Here is a 25,684-nt window from a genome sequence, read left to right on the forward strand (position 1 = left end):
CCCAGTGGCTGTTCTGATTTTAGAATGAATAGCTATGTCTCCATATCTGTGGCACAGAGTTCCTAGTACCTACTTCTCCTCTGTCCAGCTAGCCTGGCAATCTTATGTCGCAAGAATTTGTAGATCCCAGCGAATAAGATCTGCACATTCTACTGCAGAAAAATGTTGTAAAGAACTTACTTATTTGAGTTTTCTGCTCTCTGCTTTCTTATAAACAAAGCAGTTGCTTAAGACTATATGAAAGGACAGTCCAATCCCTCAGTTAACCACGCAAGGGAAGGATGTTTCTTTATCAGGTAGGAAGAGTGGGCACTTTCTAACAGCAGAAGGGCCACTGCATATAGTTACACAGGTTGTATGCTGTGAAAAAAGTCATATCTGAGAAAGTGCAAATCACACTGAAGACATCTTTGTTACCTTGAATATTTTCATATGTTTAGTATATGTTCACATATAATTATTATATGTAGCCTCCTAAGAAAGGAAAATTTTATATTCATTAAGACAATTTTCTGTCAGATCATCTTGCTTAACAAAATCATATTATGTGTTTTCCACCCTTCCATCAAGGTGTTTGATGAAGAGAATTTATTTTCTATTGACACAAAGGCACCGTAGAGAACTAGTTTCATGTTCTTTTACATTATGCTAGACAATCGCAAATGAAAACCTAATTCAGAGAGTAAAATGCCCTACTAATGGTTTTGAACAAATGACACAGTAATACGAGATAAGCCAAGGCAAAAAAAGAGGAAAAATATATGCAATCAGCAGATAAATTGCAATGATGGCTTCACTGCTAGGGTAAGAGATTTCAATATCATCTAGCTTTCATTTTGCTCACTCATGCTCACTGAAGGGACTTTTATTTATTGGTCTTTTCCCCATGAAGAGATTTATGCAGGGTGAAATCTACACATGGAACAGTACACAGGGAGGGCAAGAGTAGAGTTATATGCCTGCAGTAAGGTGGGATTCACTCACTGCCAGTGATTTCACCATTTTTTCAAAAGCTCAGTGTTACAAAAGAATCATAGAATTTAGAGGGTAATTGTTATGGAGTGAACATCTGTGTCCTCCCAAAATTCATGGGTTGAAACCCTAAACCTCCCAGGGTGATGGTATTAGGAGGTGAGGCCTTTAGGAGATAATTAGCTTTAGAAGAGGTTTGGAGAGTGAGATCCTCATGATAGGATTAGTGCCTTTCTAAGAAGAGACCAGGGCACTTGCTCTCACTCTCTCTGCCCTGTGCAGATATCACAGGAAGATAGCCACCTGCAAGCCAAGAAGAGAATTTTCACCAGAGACCAAGTCGGCCTGCACTTTGACCTTGGATTGCCCAGCCTCCAGAACTGTGAGAAATAAATATCTGTTGTTAAAGCAGCCTAGTTTATGGTATTTCGTTATGGTAGCCCAAGCCGAGTAACACAGTAATTTTACAAGATTCTGAATTCAATATTTGTATAAAGAAATAAAACAACTGCCTTTCCAGATTATAAATTATAAAGTCAGAAAGACTAGGGACTGTGAGAGACACAGCACTGTTTAAAAAGGCAAATAAGGCCCAGAGTGAAGTTTTACACACATAGGAGATAAAATTTGAGTGATGATAAAGAAAAAGCTCTGAATCACACCTAAAACATTTCCCATCCTTTAACTTTCCTGGGAGTTACTTTATTAAAATGCAGCCAGCCCTGGAAAGTAACCTATTATGCTAGTTTTTACTTTAGTGAGATGTCACCAAGGATGTATTTCTGAAATTCCTCTCTTCTCTCAGATTGGGCTGCCATGGAATAGAACCACGTATCCCGAGCTATCTGACACAGTTTACAAAAAAAGTCAGTTCTGCTCAAAGTTTTCTGTGGTGAAGTTGATGGAGGGCAGTTCTCTGGGAAGCCTGGAGGCAATGACAGGCAGTGAGGGGAAGAAACCGGGGACAGAGATTCTAAAAGAGAAGGTCTCATTTTAAATTTTGCCTGGGGTGGACATTTCAGCCAAACACTGGAAGCAAAGCAAAAGCCTTTACAATGATTTCTCTTTTAATTTATAAAGGTTCCAAGATTTGCTTCAACAGCACGAACAATAATTAACTTGATTTAATTCACTTAGTGACCGACATGGCTATTAATGGTGGTGTAATTCTGTGAGGCATAAAGAAGATAAATTCGGGAAGCAGCTGTTTTAACTTTCCCTGAAAGCTGGCTAATTTATCAGCTATTGCCCACAATGGCAAGGGTTGGGGCATGACACCAAACAATTCAATTCAGCCAGTAACGTACTCAACCTGGGAAAAGAACTGAATTTCTCCTTCCTTCCCCATGCTTCCCACCTCCCCAACTCTCCACTGGAAGAAAGAGAGAGAGACAGAACTCAAAACAAGTATCAACTTTCTAATTCTCTCAAGTAAGATTATTTGTTTCATTTTTTACCTCTCGTACACATCCTTACATATATCTAAAGAGATATACAATGAAATAAATAAAACAAATATGAAACAATTAATACTTAGAGAAAAGACAAGTAAATATGTTTATATATCAACACTTAGAATTTTTGTTTCCCCCTAATACCTAGAAAAATATTAGCAAAACAGAACTACTTGTAATTCTCTAACGTTACATATAGTACAGTTAAATCCAATACAGCTTTACATGTATTTCTGATAACTGACTTATAATCACTAATTTTAATTTATTTAGGTTATATATGAAAAGGCATTTATGATTAAGAATGTGGTCTGGGCTTCCCTGGGGGCGCAATGGTTGAGAGTCCATCTGCCGATGCAGGGGACACGGGTTCGTGCCCCGGTCCGGGAAGATCCCACATGCCACGGAGCAGCTGGGTCCGTGAGCCATGGCCGCTGAGCCTGCACGTCCGGAGCCTGTGCTCCGCAACGGGAGGGGCTACAACAGTTAGAGGCCCGCGTACCACTAAACAAACAAACAAACAAACAAACAAACATCTCACATGGGAGGATTTCTACAGAGCAAAACCAGTTGTGGTAGAAGGGCAAAGAAAAACATTTTAAAAGAAAAAAATTGAGAGATATGCCTATAAAAATCTATATATCAAGTAGGATAACTAGGAAAGAATATTTTTTATGTGAGTGGATCAGAAAGTAATAATATACGAATATAAATCCTAATTTTACAACTATATAAAATATTTAGAATTTATAGTAATGAAAGAATGTCAAGCTAAAGCAACAAAAATAATTTTCTTTTTGTTGACAAAAATTAAATATATTTATTTCATTCATTAATGTATTAGTATTAAACACTAACTATATATTGTATCCAACATTAGCAAGGGTATGGGGAAATATACCCTCTTAAGAGCATGCACTGCTGGATAAAGCATAAGAAGCATAAACTTTCTGGGGGGCCATTTTACAATGTATATAAAAGATTTTATATCCTTTGACCAGTAATTGTACTCAATAACCTAAGATGTTCACAATATTTATATATAAGGCTTTTCATGTGCAGCATCATTCACAATAGTAAAAACTGGATATCTACCAAAACTCTAACAATAGGAGATTGATGAAATAATATATAAAGGAATGCAGTGCAGCTATTAAAAGTAGTGTTATAAAAAAGGAATTTAATGACATGGGAAAATGCTCATGGCAGTCTGCGAAGTGAAAAAAAAACGTTTTAAGGGACTATGTATACAATGATTTCATTCTGAAAAATAGTAAATAGATAAGATAGAAGAATAAACATCAAAATGTCACCAGCTATCTCTGGGTAATGTTCATGGGGGAAGAACTATTTACAGATGAATTCTATACAATTTGCAAACTTTCTACAATGAACACTTTGTTTTACTTTAGATGTTCTTTAAAAAAAAGAATGTAATCAGAAAACTTTAGAGATGGAAGACCCTTTAACCCTATGTAATGTCTCCATTGACAAGGTTGTGTGCCCCTACAGTTAAGCCGACGACTCAGGCTGCCCACACCCCGTGCATTCTTTTGCCTGGACTGAGCAGTTTACCCCACTCTTTTAGAGCAGGACCAGATATTTCTTTAGTGACTTTCTTTTGAATAATATTCGAAGCAGACACAAAATGCAACCAAATAGCTTCCTGTCACCTCTTCCCTTCCTTGGATTAAACTGGGGATGGTGCTCAAGAAAGTGGAATAGCTTTCTTTTGTTTCCTCTCCTTCCACTCCCTTCCCACGCCAATTAGCTAACTTTCATTATGGTAAATAATTCACTATTTTTCAGTTATATAGTACCTTTGTGTAAAGGGACAGTCTTTCCAAACACTTGTTAATTCTAAACACACTCTTGGGAAGTAGGTAAAAATTACTAGAGAGAAGGGAGGAGAGAGGGTAATGCCAAAGGCAATAAAAGATGTTAATAAAACCACGCACTTGCCTCAGTTTTCTGTGGGCCAAAATCTATGTAATGCTGTAAAATGAGGATCTGCGTTATGGTTATCGTGAAGAGAGAAATGATTTGAGGGATACAGTTTGTAGACCTTACAGATAGAACTCAGACCTTGATGTGTAGATTATAGTGTATTATAAGAGCATAGATCGTGGGGCAAGCCTTCTGGATTCAATTCCTGGCTTCAATATTTACTAGGTATGTAATATTGGGCAAGTCATTTAATCGTTCTGGCCTCAGTCTTCTCATCTGGAAAATGAGCAATAAAAATAAAATCTAACATACCGTATTGTTGTAAGGATTAAACGAGATTATAGGTATAAAGCTTTGAAAGCAGTTCCTGGAACATGATAAGTGCTATAAAAATGTTAGCTATTCTTAGTAACTCTAAAATACAGTTTTATTTTAAAGGGGCAAATTGAAAAGAAAGAAACAAAGACTTGCATTATACCTACATAATTCAACAGCAAACTTGATAGACTTCAGTAAAAAGAGAGAAGCTCCCTAAATCTCTAATCCTAGGTTAACAGTGTACTTAAAGTACACAGTGTACTTTAAAGTGTACTTAAAGTTAGAGGTGACTACAAGCTCTCAAATACAATTGAATTGGAAGAATAGGTTCCATATACTGGATCTTATGTACTCTCTGGGATACCACCTTCAAGCAAGTTTATCACCCTTTGTTTTAGCTTGATAAGAGGGGCAACTGAGTTACTCTACAACTGGAATTAGTGAACATACTGAAATGAGAACACTGTCACAATTAAAACTTCACTGATTGACCTTGAGTGCTTATCCCTCACCTATTCCATGGGAAAATTGACACTACTCTGTTGGAGTAAATTTAAAACACCCTTTTCCTACTTGCCTCCTTATCATACACTCAATACTGATGAAACACAAAAGTGTTCACACTGTTTATGACATGCTTCTACTGTTACGCAACAAAGTATATTTGAAAAGTCACAACCAAAGCATCTTTCTTTCCCATGAGTTCAAAAAAGTACTGTTGCTTTTGCAGACTGGGGCACCTGCTCACAGGGCATCTGACATTGAACAGGGTGGAGAGATTAGAGACATGAAAGGAAGAATATATTCTACATTAGTTGACACTCTTTCATTTCTAGCAAAATAAATGTAAAAACTTTTTCCTGTTGCATTTGAAGCATACACTCTCTGATATATTTCTGCTAACATAAATGTGCCCCAAAAGTCACATTTAACACTAACTGAATACAGAATGAGGCATAACCAAAAGTTTCTTTCTTTTACTTTGTTTTGATTATTTTGTTTTGCAGGACAGTCATCCTTCAGTATCCTCAGCGGATTGGTTCCAGGACCTTGACATATATCAAAATCTGAGGATGCTCAAGTTCCTTATATAAAATGGCAAACACACAGCCTCCCATATACTTTAACTCTAGATTACTTCTAATACTTAATACAATGTAAATGCTATGTAAACAATTGTAAATACAATGTAAACACTATGTAAATAGTTGCCAGTAAGCAATAAGTTCAAGTTTGCTTTTTGAACTTTCTGAATTTTTTTTTTGAATATTTTTAATGCACAGTTGGTTGAATTTATAGACGTAGAACCTGTGGCCAACTGTACAGTGGCTACATATAAGTAATCATTTGTGTAATATCTATAGCCCTCATTAGATTAAAAGATCCATGAGAGCTTCCATACAGTATTAATGCACATATTTAGGCTCTTAATAAATATTTGTTGGATAAATGAATGAACAAATGAGTGAATAAAGTCTTCTAAGCTTCCCCTTAATTTCATTAGGCAACATATGTCATGTTGCTTTACCTTTATCACAATAATAAAGTGAGAATTGTTAAATCTAATTATGCTTTCATACAACACATACTATTTGCTGTTATTAAATATGAGGGCACTGCTCAGTTTAATACTCCTGGGTTATAGTGGTTAGAGGAAACATTCCAAGATACTGTAAAGGAAGCCTCATGATATCCATGCTTTTGCCCAAAGTTAGAACTTTTTCATCTTGAGTTACATTCAGGAAGTGATTTCTTTTGCCAAAGAAGAGCAATTCTCCCTATCATTACAGGGCAAGAAGTCAGGGCAGAACACAGAGCATCTGGCCTGAATCAGAACATTCAGATGAGAAGAGGCAGTTAGAGCCACAGCATTGCTGGAGATAAAAAAAAGGCAACACAATTTGGGGAAGCATGTAAGACAGCTTGGACAGTGCAAAAGCAATCCAGACAAGACACCCCAAAGATGATGAGGGCAGTTATACCTGTCAAAGGGGTTTCTCTGGTCCTTAAGGGAGCTTAAACTAGAAGTTTATACTAGGACCCCACTATTTATCCTTTACAAGTTATTTCCTATAGTTATACTTACATAAATTTTGGAGTAAATTATTTCTAGTTCTTATTCCAGAATGTTGTATTATTCATTTTCAACCAATCTTTCTTAATAGCTCTATAATGTCTACTTTTGCAAGAATTCCTGTAGATGTTGTAAGTTTAAGTTCACTCCAAATTAAGTAAAATGTCAAGTGTGTGTTTGTAATGCTAAAACCACTGGTGATTTTGTGTACATTCACAAAATACACGCATTAGATGAAAAACACACAACCCTAGAAATACAGTATTTTCTGATGGTTTACTTTTAAATATTTTAAATGTATTTCTGAGATTTTTTTGTGAAGAAAATACAGTTAGAATTAACACTTTAGAAAGGGTAGTATTTCTAAATTTCTGAGAATAATGTCATTCCTTTTGGCAAGGTAGAAACATTTTATACTATATTAATCTTTACACAGAATATTAGTGTAGTCTTAAAAATAATATACTAATGTCATTAATTCAATAAAACCCAATATAAATATTTGCTATCATATCAGCACCAGTTTAACAAAGATGTTTTTTAAAGTCTCATACTTACATTGGCATCTTTCCCAGCTAATTTACACAATTCCACCCGTTCCTTTGCAGCAGGCCAATAAATCTGTAAAACATTTCAAGGTGTGTTAGAATCTGAATATCTAAAACACCACACAATTCTAATTAGGAAAGTGAGTGTGTGAAATTAAAGAGTGGCTATCAAGACAAAAGCATGCTGTTAGATAGGATGTAGGAATTTTGAGATTTAAATATTTTCCAAAGCCACCCTAAAAAGCTTATAAGAAAACACTGGGCAGAATCATCCACTTGTTAATCTTCTAACTTCTTTTTAAATGTATTTAATAATAGATAAACCATGTTGAGTAGGCCATTACTTCTTATTGTGATGTCAACGGAATTTCAGGTTAGCATTTGCTTAGGTAAGAGATTCTTTTTACCCTGTTTTTCTGTGTTTTCTCAGAGTGGTAGTGCATTATAAACACGTGCAATGAGGTGTGAGAAACAGCTCTTTGTCACAAGCATAAGTTATCACTCCAAGTCAAAGACCAGTGTGGACTTGTTGACAATATTTAACACAAATAGAGTTGAGATGCACCTGTCATTTAGTTAAACATTAAGTAAGACAATAAGCATTATCTTATTTCAATCTCACAATGACCCTATGAGATAGCTGTACTTACTTTCTCCGTTTTCAGGTCAGAAAATTTCTTCATACAGTCATTAAACAAGTCAAGGGCCATGAAGCTCGTTCACAACAGAGCCAAAATGTGACCCAAAGTCTGCCCCTTGACCTGGGGGGGTCTCAACCACTACATAATACATATCATTTGGGCAAATGCATTAAGGTCAAATGCATTAAGGACAAAGGGAGAAGGCTCCTTGATTGGTCACTTTTAATCATGCTTTATCAGTCTTGAACTTATCACAAATTGTTTTGTTTTTTAACAAACTTTAGAAATTCTTCCAGGAAGTTTTTCAAAATAAGGCCCCAAACAGTTGCATTACTCCATTAGCTTACAGAAAGAAATGCTCTTTGTTAAGCTATAGACAAGAAGCAACAAGAAAGTCAAGCTCTGAGTAGCTTACATGTTCCAAGAGTTCCTGACAAACCTTTATTATGTTTCTCACCAATGTTAGCAGAAAATATTTTAATAGGTGGGGAAAAAGGAAAATATCCTGAGGGAATACACTGAAAGAGACTTGTTAAACCTGGAATGAACAAATGATTTAGAAGTCACTAATGTTTATATGATATTATTCTCATAGTGAAATTTTAGGGTTTTATGTCTCTGAATAAAGAAAAACATAGACCAGCACTTACAGTCTCTGAACAGACAAATACAATTACTGAGATTTTTAAATAAAGTAAGGTTGTTCATTTAGAGCACATTTTAACAACTATAAATTACAATCAAAGGGTGTACATAGATAGGGTCTTTGAGTGCCAACAGCAGGCTCAGGTGACCAGCTAACCTGGATGTGGTTCACAATGAAGACCTAAAGATGCTATTTATAAAGAATTGTTTAAATCACTGCAATTATACTTTCACATAATTTTGAATAGTAGCCAGCAATAAAACATGAATGGATTACAGCAATGAAAAGCAATATGAATGGACCTTAGTAATTCATTATTAGGTGAAAAAAGTATATTTCCCAAAATGACAAACAGCATGATCTCCGTAGAATAATGTTTAAAACAACTAAGATAAAAGACACTTTTTAGGTATATATGTAGATACAATAAATATGTAAAAAGAAAAGCAACAGAGTGATGAATACAGGACTCAGAAAGATGGTTATCCAAGACTGATAAAAAGATTATACTAGCAGTAATAAACAGGTTATTTAACAGACTTTAGCTTTTGTTCTGGATGGTGCATTTTCAAGTGTTTACTACATAATTAAAAACAACTAAGTAATGTAAGTTAGTAAATAAATCTAAATGGGCCATGCACAGGCCAAATGATATTAGTCGGTCATCGACCTGGAATCATGAAGTCCTAAATAAATGAATATATGAATAGCAAAAATAAAATACCTTAGCTGTCAGGAAATTTGACAGTTTCTTCACATTGTTTTTTATTGTTTGTTTTTGTTTTTAATCACTGGTAGCAAAAATACTGAATTGAGTGTTCTTTTTTGCTCCTTTAAAAATAACATCCTGAATTTATGAAAACTTTGCTTCATATTTGAACTTATGAACTCAAGGTATCCTCTCACTTTTTTCTTGCTGATTTTTTTTATTATTTTTAATTGTGGTAAAATATCCATAACATAAAATGTACCATCTTAGCCATTACAGTATTGTTAAGTATATTCATTTTGTGCAACCAATCTCAAGAATTCTTTCATCTTGCAAAACTGCAACTCTATACTTGCTGATTCTTGAATATTACAGTGATTTTACAAAGGATAACTTTGTATCATTGGAATGAAAATAAATGGTACACAGAAAACATGTCCATGATGTGTCAACTGGTTTAATCACTAGTTCATTTTATTTGGTCTCTAGTCTAGATTAATATTTCTTTGAATCCTTTCAATATGTCAGATCTTGTTCTTTTCTGTTTTATATGATGGTCAGATTTAGTCACATTTCAGAAATAAATTTAGAATAAATATTTGTAGATTTGTTCAGACCCGAATATTTTATTGGTATTAGTACTATAGAAAAAAAGAAAGAAAAGGAAATACAGGACTCTTTCACATGAAGTGTGACTTAAAAAGAAAAAAGAACATCACTGGGTTCTTTTTTGGGGGGGGGGGCTGGTACACGGGCCTCTCACTGTTGTGGCCTCTCTCGTTGCGGAGCACAGGCGCCGGACGTGCAGGCTCAGCGGCCATGGCTCACGGGCCTAGCCGCTCCGCGGCATGTGGGATCTTCCCGGACCTGGGCATGAACCCAGGTCCCCTGCATTGGCAGGCGGACTCTCAACCACTGAGCCACCAGGGAAGCCCACTGGGTTCTATTCTTTTACCTTTAACCAGTGTATTGGGTGATTTGAGTTGAAGTAAATTATGAGACGAATGATGTTTCTAAAATTAATTTTGAATGTATTTATAGGAGCTTCAAAATGGAGGGAGTTATTTAAAGATTGATAAAACGTGGAAGCAATCTTTATCATTTTTGAAACCTAAATGGAAGTTCCAAGGTTAGCACAGAGTAGTTATTGTTCATTAACCATTTGTTCATTAGACACATAATTATGAAAGGGCTTCTGTATACCTGGCAAGGTGTGGCACTGAGATGCTAAGATGTGAGTCAGGAAGACAGTTCTGTAAACAGATAGGGTAAGTGCACTTGCATAGGAGATATAAACACTATAAGAAGAGAGCAAAGAGGATGGAGCCACTATGCTCAGGGAGCCCTAAGGAGCACTGAGTGGGAAATGAAGTCCCTACCAGTCCTGACTTCTGAGCCATTGTTTTAAATTACTTGCTTTTAATAGTTTCAACTCTAATGTAACAGTTTAGCTTAGCTTAATAGTTTCAACTCTAATTTTGTCTTAAAGACTTGATACTACAATAGTAATTGCAGATTCTTTTTTCTCTTTGCAAAGGGATATAAATTTCTAAAAGATGTTTTAATGGTTTTGTTGTACATTTTCAGTTATTAATTTTAAGTCATACAACTGTAAATTGAATTGTGTCATCCTCGTATATGAAGCCATAAAACTAAAAGGACAAGCTTCCAACAACTGGGTTTTTGATTAGTGGGTAAATGTTATACAAAGATATTCAAGCACTGAGAATTTGTTGGATTCCAAAAACCAATTTAAATATATCTTCTAATGTCTGTTTACAAAGCAGATTTTTTCCCCAAAATGTTATCTCACTTTTCATCATTCACCTTCAATCCCATAAAGTCTAAAACCTGTTAAAAACAAAAATTATCCTTGGATCATTATTGTTATAGCATAGGAATTCTAAGATAGTATCACAAAGACAATTTTACTTCTTAAGGAAACATTTAAGCCTTAAAAATAAAGTTATTGAGGTTATATACTGGCTTATTTTGACACAGTGCTGTCAAGAATTTAGGAATCACAAATAGAATTATCATAATAATAACAATGTAGGAGACATCTGATTGTCTTCCAGACTGTAAACATTTACTTAAAAGGAAAAAAAAATCATTGTAGTTGTGCCAATATTTAAAAGCTATCATTTTAATTATGATTTATGGTGAGATTTTCTTTTACTTGCCCATTCTAGTCACTAGAATAAGGTTTTTTTAAAAAAATATTCCTTTTGATCCCTTTTGGTAAACAATGTAAAAAGATAAAATTTCACATAACTCAATCTAAAAATAAAGCAAAACAAAAAACAACCAAGATTTCCACACACTCTTATACTTACATAGGATTGGCAGAAATATGTTCAAGTAACATACTTGTTTTTCAATAATCTTTTGAAGTGACATATTTAATGTGACATATATATCTCTATCTCTATCTGTATAAAAGCATTCCACCACTTCCATATATCTCTAGTCAAACCGTGTGTACGTGTGTAGATGGATACAGAGGGGGAAAAGAGTAAGAAACAAAGAGATAGACAGATACATAGAGGGAGAGAGAGATGTTAACTCTGATTGGGTATAGAGTATTTCATATATAGTATCAAGTTTCAGCATCGTTTACACAAAAGCCCAAGAGGTACCTGAGATCTTGAAATTATTTAGTAGCCCAGGTAGTACACTTTGAGACTGCCTCACTCTCAGACAGAAATCACACCCCACACTTAAAAATACAAAGTCCACAATATCTATAAAAGGCCCTCTTGATCATTAATTAGGTAATAGGAAAGTTTTGAGGTAGTGATTATTACTACTCTCTTTGCTTGCTGAATTTGTCAAAAGTAAGATGACATACACATTTTCTTGCACTTTGGTGCTGTGAACACACAGCATCACGCCATATTAAAAGTTCCATTAAGCAAGACAAGCAAAACACATACCACTATTTCTAAAAGTTGATGCAGCTGTATTACTCCTTTAGAAAGTTACCCACAGACATTTTTCTTTCACTTATCAAAGAGAGGCATACCAGAAGCAGAGGTGCTACTTGCATAATTGCCATATTTTAATTGTCCTGAAATATTCCCACAGAATGCTGGTTCTTAACATTGTATGATGTACCAGATACAGCTTTTAAGCTATCATTTTGGTGGGAGTAGTCTTCAGGACCTTGGAGCCTAGACATCAAGGATCTCAAATATGTACAAAGCTGCTCTCTCCACCCACATGTAGGACAGACATCAGAAATCAAACAGATCCTTTCTGTGGATCCTGATAAGCCCAAGAATTTCTCTCAACATAGTTATCTACTGTGTAACCACTAATTGATCCACTAAAAAATAATTAGGGGCTGCAAATTGGTTTTAATTTGAGTGCTAATTTTAGAAATCAAGTTGGTAACAGAAAACTACATGGGAAAGAAGAGAAGTAAGTTTACAAAATGTCCCCACTTGAAGATGATAATTTATGGGTTAAAGTTTTAAAACAAGTATGGCTGATAAGTCAGTTTCCATATTCAGTAATTTACTGACTTAACCATGTTAGTATGTTTATGTTGTTTTCATAGTATTTCATAATTGAAATTGATCATTTCCAAAAAATTAATTTTTGCCTGTTACACTTGGAAGGATCAAATACTAACCTCTAATAATATATATGTAGTGCTCACTTTGGAAGCACCTACACTAAAATTGGAATGACATAGAGAAGATTAGCCTGGCCCCTGCACAAGGATGACATGCAAATTCATAAAGGGTTACATATTAAAAAAAAAAGAATGAGTAAAAATATGTACACATCTGTTTCCTTCAGAGTTATAGAATGTAGATTACTAGTATGAAGAGATCATTCTGATGAAATAAACATTGTCTTCACTGTCACTTTACATAAGCTTACATGCTATAAAGTTAAATTTTAAGCACATTTTTCAAAAGAGATTTAATATTAATTTCCTTATGAAACGATAGCAGGAGCTGTATGCATTTAAAAATACAACCTATGATCTAGTTATCTTATATTGATTTTATTTGCTTATCTCTATCCAAAATCCAAAATGATTTGTTTTTTGAAGCATATTTACTTCACTTTGAAGACAAATAGGCAGGAGGAACTCACAGTAAAATGCTGCAATGTCTCTAACAATTACTGTTTCATTTATAAGTTATATAATTCATTAACAGTTATCATTTCATAATGTGAAATGTCAGGCACTTTATTTTTAATTATTTAATCTTAGGCAAGTTACAGAAACATTCAAATAATGATAAGGCCTTATAACAACATCCTAAGGAAATTCTAATTATATCTGCTCTTTGTTTCATCTTTGGAAAAGCAAGTTAATTGACTCAAGTTAACAAGTGCAAGGTCAGTCAAATGTCCTTTGGCCTAATTCAGAGATGCCAAGACAACTGAATGGAATACATAAGAGGAAGTTACAACTTGTTCATAAAACCTAAGACAGAAACTCACAGACTTAAAAATGCAAGTGGCCATCTCTGTCAACAAACAGGATTCAAGTTTTTGACTGGTTGTAAAAAGGTTAGGAAAATGCTGCTCTAGATGCAATATGATACAAGGATTTGAACAACAAAGGGAGCAGTGACTACTCCAGAGTCTCAGTTCCAAGGACAGAGAGAGGTAGGAGATCTAAGCTCAAAGACCGAAGTACTGGGGAAAAAGGACAGGAGAGCCAGCGGTAAAGCGGGTAAAACTGAAAGCGGCTGGGGTAGAGACTTACAGAAGGGAAGTTTCAGTTCTCAAGGTTTGCATCTAATCGCCCACATAGCTTCGTTCATGAAGTCTTGGGTGAGAACTGTCTCTCCCGTTCCTGTTTTAGGACTCAGCCCAAAGCCTCTTTGACATTTAGCTTTCTTCCGTCAACCAGCTCCGAATTCCAGTACACTCGCGTCTACCACAACCATCTGCTCCCTTCTTTTTGCAAGTAGATTTAGTATGGGACCTTTTCCTGGCATAAAGCGCAATGAACTGCAGTGGAACTGGAAGACGTGGGTTCGAGTCTCTACTGCACCACTTGTTAGCAGCGAATGCTGCACTGCCAGATATCATCTTAGCATTATCCGCAGAATGAGCTTGTTCTACCTGGAATGGCAGGAGCTCAATAAACATACTGCATGAAAATGAGAGAAATGCTACTGTATCATGCAAATTAAAATGAAATTTAAGAAATCCACAAATGGGTTGGTGATTTTGAACTTGTGGTGCAATTACACTTGTGGATAAATTTCAAAATTTTGTGAGGAATACAAGTCACAGTCTCCCTTCTCTTCTTACAGGAAGTATATGACTCATTGAAGCTGAGTGGCCACTGATACTAAGTGACAAGGGACATTATGTTTTCTTCCTACCCTCTTTAGCACCTGGAACAGCCCACATACATAAAAAGTACTCGGAAATTATTGAAAAGTGATCTGCAAAGTTTCCTTTAAAACTGGAGACAGAGACAGAGTCCTTGTCGAGTTCCGGCAGAAGTCTGAGCAGTCTGACAACATCCTGACAGTCCATTACAGTGACCAGATGGGACCTGCACATCAGCACCCGGGCGGGGGAGCCCGCCCATCCATGAACGAGGCAATTGTTTCACCTCTGTGATTACTAGACAGCATGTGCTCCGCAGGCAATAGGAGCAGATTAATCACTGTGAAACTAAGCAGGGTGCCTTATACCAAAACTTAATTTATTGGGGAGCCCACAGGGTTTCCAAGGGTTTATATTTTCTTTATTTCAAGTATTAACTAAGAATAAAGAGTGGCAATTTTCCTTTATCAATAACTTGATTGCAAATGAGAAGTTATTTATTCTCAGTCTTTTCGCCTAAATAATAGACTTCCAGGGTCACACGTTAGATGAGAACGTCTTATGCAGCCATGAAATGAGTTAATGAACTAGAGTCAGAAGGTCATTCTGATTTATAAAAGCATTTCTGCTTATACTCAATATAAAGCAAGCAAGTACAGGATCCCCGTGTATGAAAACCCTCTTGTTTTAGACTTCCGTAAGGAAAGGGAAATAACAAAGTCCTTTTCATGCTACACAAAAAAAGGGTGTTTAAATATGCCACTGAAAATTATTATAGTTAAAATTATAAACTCATTTCGATTAGTGATTTTTCTAATAACAATGATTAAAATAAGAGAATATTTTGAATTTCAAGTAAACTGACTAATTTTTATAATTACATACCTCATTTTCATGTTAAATAAGGAGAAAAATAATACGAAATTACATTACAATTGCTGGGAAGAAGAAAAAAAACGTTAATATAGTCATTCCATGTTTATAAATGTGACAATCTGCTCAAAAAGAAAGTCAATCTTCTTAAGAGTGTCTGAGTTCTAGCTTTTAAGTGTTTTAAGTTTACCAATGTTTCCTTTTAAATAGTTCTGATTGGTTTTTGGTTAATAAACAAAAGAATTAAAGTTTGTAAATGTGAGGACCTAAATTTTATTAGCAAGGTGAAATGAAATTATCTCAAGTTATTCCATAAAAATATGGAGTTCTCTTTTAGGTAGGTTATAAGTTTATATTGCTTTGATACATTGTTTTCTCATGTTAAAACCCATAGGAAAACTTCCTTGTTTTCTGCCAGAAACGTATTTAGTGATTTACCTTAAAAACAAACATCAAGTACATTAAACATAAAAATTTTAAGTATTATACTGCTTTTGCCTTCAACACTGTAAATTTAGCTAATAGGTTTTTGTTGGGGCCCTGTTAATAATCTTCACCTTTGTGTAGCTAACATGGCAATTCTTTGAACATTTCATGTAAAACATTTAATTTTGACACATATCAGTTTCAAGAGAAAATATTTTTAATTAAATAAAAAGAAAAAAGATAATTAAGTATTGTCTCAAAATGAAAGTAAACTATTTGAAGACTAATTGTTAGATTATTTAAAAATGGATCATTGCATGTCCTACACTCTTGTTTATTAGATTCTCAGTTATGGCTTAGCTTTGCTAGAACCCAACAGAAATACTATTGAAAAACATGGGAAACAAGATGTAAAACAGCAAATGTTTTGAATAAGGCTATTAATATCCAAAGTGCAAATAATACTAATAAGGATACTGACATTCCCCATTTGGTTACTCCTATGATTCTAGAGTGTATACATCAGGAATGATATACAATGAGCTTGCCTGTTATATTTGGAGGTAAAGCAACATTCTTTTGAGAGCTCATTTTATGGCTTAGATAGTAGAGCAAGATGTTAAAAAAAGGAAATTTTAGCTGAGCAAAAATTTAAAATGAGATGCTAGCTGAGGATGCAAAAATCTTCAAAGTAGGTGGCCAAGAATCATTTAGATGATTTCACCTATGTTCAAGCTATACAATAGTTGGACACTGGAACTTACAAAGTTTTTTCCTTTCCCTTGAGAAGGATATTTTGTCTGAGACAGTTGTGTCATGTATCTTACAAGCCCCAGGGTGAGAAGCAGGTGCCAGGGAAGGGGTTTCGATGGGACCTCGAGAAGCACTTACTGTTGAACATGCCATTTGTGGGACATTGTGGACAAATGTCTAAAGGGTGAGACAGACTGACAGGTTTCAGTGGACACAGAGGTCAGGCTCAGTGGCTATACAGATATCAACCTGAATTTCTAGAGTGTATCCAGGAAAATACACAAGACAGCTTCCTATGGAACAGATGGGAGACATGGTCACGCAAAAATGCGATGGCATGAGGTCACCTCAGGTCCTGTTCAAGAAGGCTGAGTGAAAAGACTTCAGAAGTTAACACCTGGTGGAACTACAACCTGTCTCAGATAAAGAATGAGGACACACCAGTCAGAGGAGAAATGCAGTCACGCTTATCCAGAAAATTACAAGGGAAAGAACTCCAGAAAGAGGAAATTCCAGAAACTCACAGAGAGGCCAATGAAAGAAAAGTCACCCTTCTTTAAACGTCTGACAAGACCAGAAAGTTGAGAAGTGAGGTCCCTCTGACAATGGCAAAAGACATTTTCCTGAACCCCTCTCCTCTTCTCTTCTGATACGACACCATAGGGTCAGACACTGACTGTAACAGCTTAGAGAAGAGGAGGAGCGCAGTCAGGGTCAGGAGAGAAGAAGCCTCTGAACATCTCCCTTCTCAGGAACCTGCCCTCCCTCCCATGGCGTGCCCAAATGGGGACAGGTAGACAATATTAACTGAGGTTGGACACTCTGTTACATTAGACTGGACCTTTTAATTGCTGGAAAACAACTGTCTGTACTATCTAAGAGTGACCTTGAAAGCCATGGGGTCTGCTGGAGTCATCAAACAGGTCCAGGGAGAAGACCCAGTCCCACAGAGCAGATTGAAAGGCACTGTGGGAGGTAAAATAGGGTTGTTTATTATTATACCCCATGAGTTGACATAACAGTTGCTGCTGGATTAGTAGGTAAAATAAATAACAACTGTAGTCTCAGAATAAGTTTATTTCTCACTGGCCTACTCATCTGCCTCTATAACCCACTTGAAAAACAAAAGACAAAAGAAAGAAAACCAAGAAACAAATGCTTCATTAATAGATACAAAAGCAGTACTTAGCTTAATAAATCATTCCCTTTGTGACCTGTTTGCTTACATCCTGGTTTAGAGGCTCACTCCACCTAAGCATGGTTTGAACTGATTCCAAAATAAGTAATATTTTCAGATGGAAGTATCCCAACAATTCATTAACTCAAGAAGCCAACTAAGTAGCATAACCAGAGAGGATTGGACTTTTTTTTTTTTTTTTTTTTTTTACTGTCAAGAAGGACTCCACTAAAAAAAAAGGGAGAGAAGGAGAGAGGGAGAGACTTTCAGCTTGCATGTATTACTCCTAAAGTTTACATACAGAGGGCTCTGGATTTACATGAGTTATTGCTAGGACTACTTAAGTCCAGCTGAGGTGGAGAATGTTCACTTGTAGTCAGTGACAGATGCCATGTAGTTTAGGATAATTTGTTTAGAAACCATAGGTCCTTAAACCATATTGTACAAGTGTCAAACACTTTCATTATTATGATGTCTACACTGAACAGGTTTCTCATGCATCACTTATAAATTAATGATAAATGGATATAAATGTCTACAGTTGACCACATTTTTCAAGGACTACTAAAATTTCTCTGACTCTAGAGGTGGGGTAGGTTAAGGGCAGGGAAACCTAGTTTCTTTAACTTAAACTATGAGAAATTTACACATGGAGGGGAGAAATGACTCTCTTCTACATGTTTTCCCCCATCCTAGCTGGACAAGGAAATAATAAACCTTGTGGTCCAAATCCAAATACAAACTAGTTAATTAAATTGTTAACAGTAATTTACATTTACTCATCCATTTTGGACTAATTCAAATCCCGTGTACAACATGTGATCTTTTATCCCCCTCCCTGAATTCCTACTATGTGATTTGTCCCATTATTTTGGACATTTAAAAAATTTCTGACTTGTCTTATTTTAACTGTGTTATGTCTTTTCTTCCTAAGTAGGGCGTGAGCAATGACAAGACCTGAGTTTTATATTCTGTTAGACGTTCTTAGCACCAAGAGTAGATACTCAAATTTTTCTATGAAAAAAATAAACAAACAAAAAACCCTGACTAAAGTAGGACAAAATAAAGAAAATTATTCAAATTTCAGTTACTAAAAACTATTCCAAGTCTTACTTCTACAAACACATACAATAAGTTTCAATCCCAGAGACTGACAAAATGAAATCATTCAGAGCAGCATTATTTTAGACATAATTCTTCTAGAAAATACTTTCAACGATGCTTAAGTCATATTTAGTTATTTGATTTTTTAAAAATATGTTCTCTGTACATTAAATATTTAGTGGATAATGCTAAATACTAGTACTACAGAATAATGATGTAGTCTTTAATTCTCTGAATTAAGTTGTAATGTATTCCCTCCTGACGATGTCACCCTCAACAACAGTTAATACTGAAGGGAGAAAACTGACAGAGTATCAGCAAATGTGAAGAAATCTGTAGCAGATTAGATTTTACAAAGCTTAGATTAAATAAAGAATCATAGAGAAGTTTTATAGAGGCAAATGAACTCTTACATAAGCAAGAGAAATATTTGTACATGTTAGCAGATTTTTCAATCTTCACAATGCAGTGTGGAGAAAAATTATTTCAAGGATTTTTACTTGCAATGAATACTTTCCAAGATATCTCCTGAAAGAAAAATAAATCCTTCCAGATAATTTCCTTGTAGAACTAGCTAATCTTTATAATTTTCTGTGAAGAGAAAATATACACTCTTCTTTTTGATTGTCTGAGAAAACTTTTATGATTGCCTCAGGAAATCTACATTAATTAGAAAAAAAAGTCCCCTAAGCAAATTATTTTTTTTCAGAAAACTTGTTTTCTACTCCCTCTCTTTAAGTGTAGTGATCAACGTGATTGATTCCTGAACACTTCTTCCACCTAAAGCAGTTGATTGATATAAGCAAATCATAGTTTCCCCACCACTTTTTCAAGTAAGTATAAGAATTGGAATTGACATGTTTCTGGCCAATGAGGTGTGAGGGAGAGTTCTTTAAAAGGCTTCCTTGCTCCTAAGGATGAGTAACGGTCTTTTTATTCCTTTACATTTCCTTGTCTGGATGTGACCCATGAAACTGTTATAGCCACTTTGTTACCAACCTAAGGATAATGCCAACACCAACAATGGCAGACAGAAGAGACAGAAAGAACTGGATCATTTACAACATTGTTAAGTAGATGATATTACCATTTACATAGCCACTCAAACTCTGTACATTATTCTTATTCTATAATATAACAAATTTCCGTATTTTTTACCAGCCCAAGTAAGATGTCTTTTAAGCTGACAGCACACTAATTGATTAAAGAGTAGTATATTGGTCTCACACTCAAGAGAGGAAAAGATAACAAAATTACCAACTCAAAAAACAAAATGAACATTATTTAGTATCTTTTATGTGTAAGACACTGTACTATGTACTAAAGGAGAATCAGAAGTGCAGAAAAAATAGTTCCCTTATTCATGGAGTATATAATTAAGAAGGTCATATATTTACACAAATGGATAATAATAGTTCTATCAGATAGGACATCTGACACTGGTATAAATATATAAAATGCTCTAGTAAACACAAAGAAGAGTTATGTCTCCTGAGGATAAGGAAGTCTTGGGGAGCAAGAGGCAGTATTGGGCTTCCCTGGTGGCGCAGTGGTTGAGAGTCCACCTGCCGATGCAGGGGACACGGGTTCGCGCCCCGGTCCGGGAAGATCCCACATGCTGTGGAGCCGCTGGGCCTGTGAGCCATGGCCACTGAGCCTGCGCGTCCGGAGCCTGTGCTCCGCAACGGGAGAGGCCACAACAGTGAGAGGCCCGCGTACCGCAAAAAAAAAAAAAAAAAAAAAAAGAGCAGTATTATTAGGTCAGTACCTTCAAAAACAAAGAGTGAGATGAGCAAGAAAGTGAATGTCAATTTCACAACGTTGTAGCAAAAGCACAAAACCTGAAAGTTATTCATTTTGTAACATGGCAGTTAGAGTAAAAGAAAGAGAGAAAGAGGAAAGCAGAAAGTAAAGTACTAGTGAGGGAACGAGGAAGAGTGGATAAAAATGAGACTGGAAACAGAGCAGAAATGGGTGGGAAGGGACTTAGAAGTCAATAGACTGGAAACAGAGCAGAAATGGGTGGGAAGGGCCTTGAAGTTTATTCAAGTTCCTTGGAAATCAAGAACTCCCAGAAGCGTGTAAACAGGCAAGAAATATGATCAGATTTTTGTTTTTTAAGAGATAATACGATGGTCATGGTTAATGGATGAGATGGGAAGAAAAAGGAGATTCTCCTTCACAAGATAAACCCAGATGAATAATGGTATTATCGCTTATACTAGAGAAAAATATTGAAGGGCTTGCCACCTTCTCAGTGTGGCCTATCGGCTGAGACTTTTGTTGGGACTGCGTCACAGCTTGGTTCTCCCCTTGTCTAATGCTACTTCCTTAGTGATGCCCTCACAAGCGCTGATCCCAAGAACACTCCCTTACAAATAAACTACTATAAGCTTATCTTCATATCATAGTTGGCCTCTGGGGGAACTCAACCTACAACAAAACTGTTGGGAGTGGTTAAATACAGTTCCAGATCTTTGTCCTTGAAATGGGATCACTTATGTCTGCATCTGATTACTCCATTTTGATCTAGTGTTGCGGGAACGGAATGTTGAATCAATGTGCATTATCTGTCCCAAACCTGTCCCAGAGAGGAATCCACAGGGTACCTGAACTAAAGAGAGGCCTTAGGGAGCAACTCTAGAAAAATCCTTTTTAAATACTGAGGCATCACATCCCTGGTGATGCTTATACTTGCCCTTAGGTCTATTAAGTTCCTGTAGAAATATGTTTTTAAAAAAGATAAGAATCTTATCTCTCTTATCAAAATGTCAGAGAGTTAAAAAAAAATTCAGTCTACTTAATTTTTACTTTCTAGATGGAAGAAATGCCCTGAAAGGTCTAATTTTGACTTTCTCCCTCGACAGCCATTTACTCATCAAAGTTTATTGATCATATACCTGCCCCATTCATTCAGAGGACTCAAGATCTAGTCTGAACAGAGTAAAGATAATAACAAGGATATTATTAAATATTTATTATGAAAATACTTTTGTAAACGATTTTGCTATTACTTCTGGTGATTCCACTCTAAAGGCTTGTGACAAATATGAAATGACAATGGCTATTTTTCAATAGGCATTTCAAATAAACATACATCCTAAATTTTGATACTTCAAATACTCTCTACAGAATTTTTTAATTTCCCAGAGGAAAAAATTCCTAACCAGTCACTCATAACTCAATTATGTGTTGTAGATTGCTTTAACTCTAAAGAATACAACGGACATCCTTCAGCCCCAGAGTCCCAACATGTGTGGTTTCTTCCACAGAGGAGTCTGGATTTTTGCGGAGGGGCACTGAGCCAACGCAAACCACGTAGGTCTAAACACTGCTAAACGACTACATCTTGACACTTACTTGCTACTGTGGAGTAAGTACCTTTTAGCACTGGTGTGATTTATATCAATTTTAAAGGTGGATACCTACATAAACATAAATTCTTACCTTTACTTGCATAATCCCTTTATGAATGGTTCATTTTACAAAGATAAAGAAAAATCAGTTAGGCAGAAAATCTCTAGTACAGACCCTAATTTTATAATGTGTTCAAATGACCATCTATTTCAATAACATCATATGGGAAACCAATATTTCACAAACATTTATTTTATTAAATATTAGCACATTTCAATCATGGAATATGGCCAAAGAGAGATTTGCTTAAAATAGCCACAGAAGGAAGTTAGCTATCAGAATTTATTTTAAGCAATGATCTAATACACTCAGTTCAGATAAATGGACTTTTTCTTCCAATCCCTGAAGGCAGAGAACAGCACAAGAATAAATTCCCTTAAAAGTATGAATTGATTTTTGCTATTTTCTAAGACTGAGGCATATTTGGAAAAATGCTTTGTTAGCTATGTAGTGTCTTTTAAAGCAAAACTAAAAAGTTGAATAGGATTTTCTTTGGCCTCTTTCATAAAAAGAGTCATCCCCTACTAAGATATTTACTGATGATTAAGATATTAGTTGATACCATCTAGAGGCTCTACTAGGAATATGAGTACTTAAAAAAAAATTCCTAAGGAAAAAATACACCCTTAAGAATAAAAGGGAAGGAGCTTCAAGATGGCGGAAGAGTAAGACATAGAGGTCACCTTCCTCCCCACAGATACATCAAAAATACATCTACATGTGGGACAGCTCCTACGGAACACCTACTGAACACTGGCAGAAGACCTCAGACCTCCCAAACGGCAAGAAACTCCCCACGTACCTGGGTAGCGCAAAAGAAAAAAGGAAAAACAGAGACAAAAGAACAGGGACGGGACCTGCACCAGTGGGAGGGGGCTGTGAAGGAGGAAAGCTGTCCACACACTAGGAAGCCCCTTCGCGGGCAGAGACTGCGGGTGGCGGACGGGGGGAAGCTTCGGAGCCGCGGAGGAGAGCGCAGCAACAGGGGTGCAGAGGGCAAAGTGGAGAGATTCCCGTAGAGGATCGGTGCCGACCAGCACTCAGCAGCCCGAGAGGCTTGTCTGCTCACCCGGCTGGGGTAGGCGGGGCTGGGAGCTGAGGCTCGGGCTTCGGTCGGATCCCAGGGAGAGGACTGGGGTAGGCGGCGTGAACACAGCGTGCAGGGGGTCAGTGCACCACGGCTAGCTGGGAGGGAGTCCGGGGAAAAGTCTGGAGCTGCCGAAGAGGCAACAGATTTTTTCTTGCCTCTTTGTTGCCCGGTGCGCAAGGAGAGGGGATTAAGAGCGCTGCTTAAAGGAGCTCCAGAGACGGGCGCGAGCCAAGGCTAACAGCGCGGACCCCAGAGACGGGCATGAGACGCTAAGGCTGTGGCTGCCGCCACCAAGAAGCCTGTGTGTGAGCACAGGTCACTCTCCACACCTCCCCTCCCGGGAGCCTGTGCAGCCCGCCACTGCCAGGGTCCCGTGATCCAGGGACAACTTCCCTGGGAGAACGCACAGCGCGCCTCGGGCTGGTGCAATGTCATGCCGGCCTCTGCCGCCGCAGGCTCGCCCCGCACTCCATGCCCCTCCCTCCCCCCCGGCCTGAGTGAGCAAGAGTCCCCGAATCAGCGGCTCCTTTAACCCCGTCCTGTCTGAGCGAAGAACAGACGCCCTCCAGCGACCTACAGGCAGAGGCGGAGCCAAATCCAAAGCTGAGCCCTGGGAGCTGTGAGAATAAAGAAGAGAAAGGGAAATCTCTCCCAGCAGCCTCAGAAGCAGTGGATTAAATCTCCACAATAAACCTGATGTACCCTGCATCTGTGGAATACCTGAAGAGACAGTGAATCAACCCAAATTGAGGAGGTGGACTTTTATTATATATATATAATTTTTTGTACCCTTTCTCTCTTTTTGTGAGTGTGTATATGTACGCTTCTGTGTGTGATTTTGTCTGTATAGCTTTGCTTTTACCATTTGTCCTAGGGTTCTGTCCCTTTTTTTTTTTGTTTTTTGTTTTTTGACTTAAAAATTTTTTTTTCTAAATAATAATTTTTTATTTTAATAACTTTACTTTATTTTACTTTATCCTCTTTCTTTCTTTCTTTCTATTTTTTTCCCCTTTTATTCTGAACCGTGTGGTTGAAAGGCTCTTGGTACTCCAGCCAGGAGCCAGTGCCTTGCCTCTGAGGTGTGAGAGCCAACTTCAGGACACTGGTCCACAAGAGACCCCCCAGCTCCACGTAATACCAAACGGTGAAAATCTCCCAGATATCTCCATCTCAACGCCAAGACACAGCTTCACTCAACGACCAGCAAGCTACCGTGCTGGACACCCTATGCCAAACAACTAGCAAGACAGGAACACAGCCCCACCCATTAGCAGAGAGGCTGCCTAAAATCATAATAAGGCCACAGACACCCCAAAACACACCACCAGATGTGGACCTGTCCAGCAGAAAGACAAGATCCAGCCTCATCCACCAGAACACAGGCACTAGTCCCCTCCACCACGAAGCCTACACAACCCGCTGAACCAACCTTAGCCACTGGGGACAGACACCAAAAACAACGGGAACTACGAACCTGCAGCCTGCCAAAAGGAGACACCAAACACAGTAAGTTAAGCAAAACGAGATGACAGAGAAACACACAGCAGATGAAGGAGCAAGGTAAAAACCCACCAGACCTAACAAATGAAGAGGAAATAGGCAGTCTACCTGAAAAATAATTCAGAATAATGATAGTAAAGATGATCAAAAATCTTGGAAATAAAATAGAGAAAATATAAGAAACGTTTAACAAGGACTTAGAAGAACTAAAGAGCAAACAAACAATGATGAACAACACAATAAATGCAATTAAGAATTCTCTAGAAGGAAACAATGGAAGAATAACTGAGGCAGAAGAATGGATAAGTGACCTTGAAGTTAAAACAGTGGAAATAACTACTGCAGAGCACAATAAAGAAAAAAGAATGAAAAGAACTGAGGACAGTCTCAGAGGCCTCTGGGACAACATTAAATGCACAAACATTCGAATTATAGGACTCCCAGAAGAAGAAGAGAAAAAGAAAGGGGCTGAGAAAATATTTGAAGAGATTATAGTTGAAAACTTCCCTAATATGGGAAAGAAAATAGTGAATCAAGGCCAGGAAGCACAGAGAGTCCCATACAGGATACATACAAGGACAAACACACCAAGACACATATTAATCAAACTGTCAAAAATTGAATACAAAGAAAACATATTAAAAGCAGCAAGGGAAAAACAAGAAATAACACACATGGGAATCCCCATAAGGTTAACAGCAGATCTTACAGCAGAAACTCTGAAA

General features: G+C 36.9%; 1 protein-coding gene across 2 annotated transcripts in view; it reads right to left on the reverse strand.

Annotated features, from left to right (window-relative positions):
- Positions 1 to 25,684, reverse strand: part of SEMA3D (semaphorin 3D) — a 210,103-nt gene that overhangs the window by 82,421 nt on the left and 101,998 nt on the right. For both annotated transcript variants that reach the window (XM_082632043.1, XM_082632042.1), the window contains one exon: positions 7,324 to 7,386. In XM_082632043.1, coding sequence (XP_082488169.1) covers positions 7,324 to 7,386 — 63 coding nt within the window. The remainder of the gene's footprint in view (positions 1 to 7,323; positions 7,387 to 25,684) is intronic.

This window comes from Mesoplodon mirus (assembly GCF_964341445.2).
Source record: "Mesoplodon mirus genome assembly, chromosome: 9".
Classification (NCBI taxonomy): Eukaryota; Metazoa; Chordata; class Mammalia; order Artiodactyla; family Ziphiidae; genus Mesoplodon; species Mesoplodon mirus.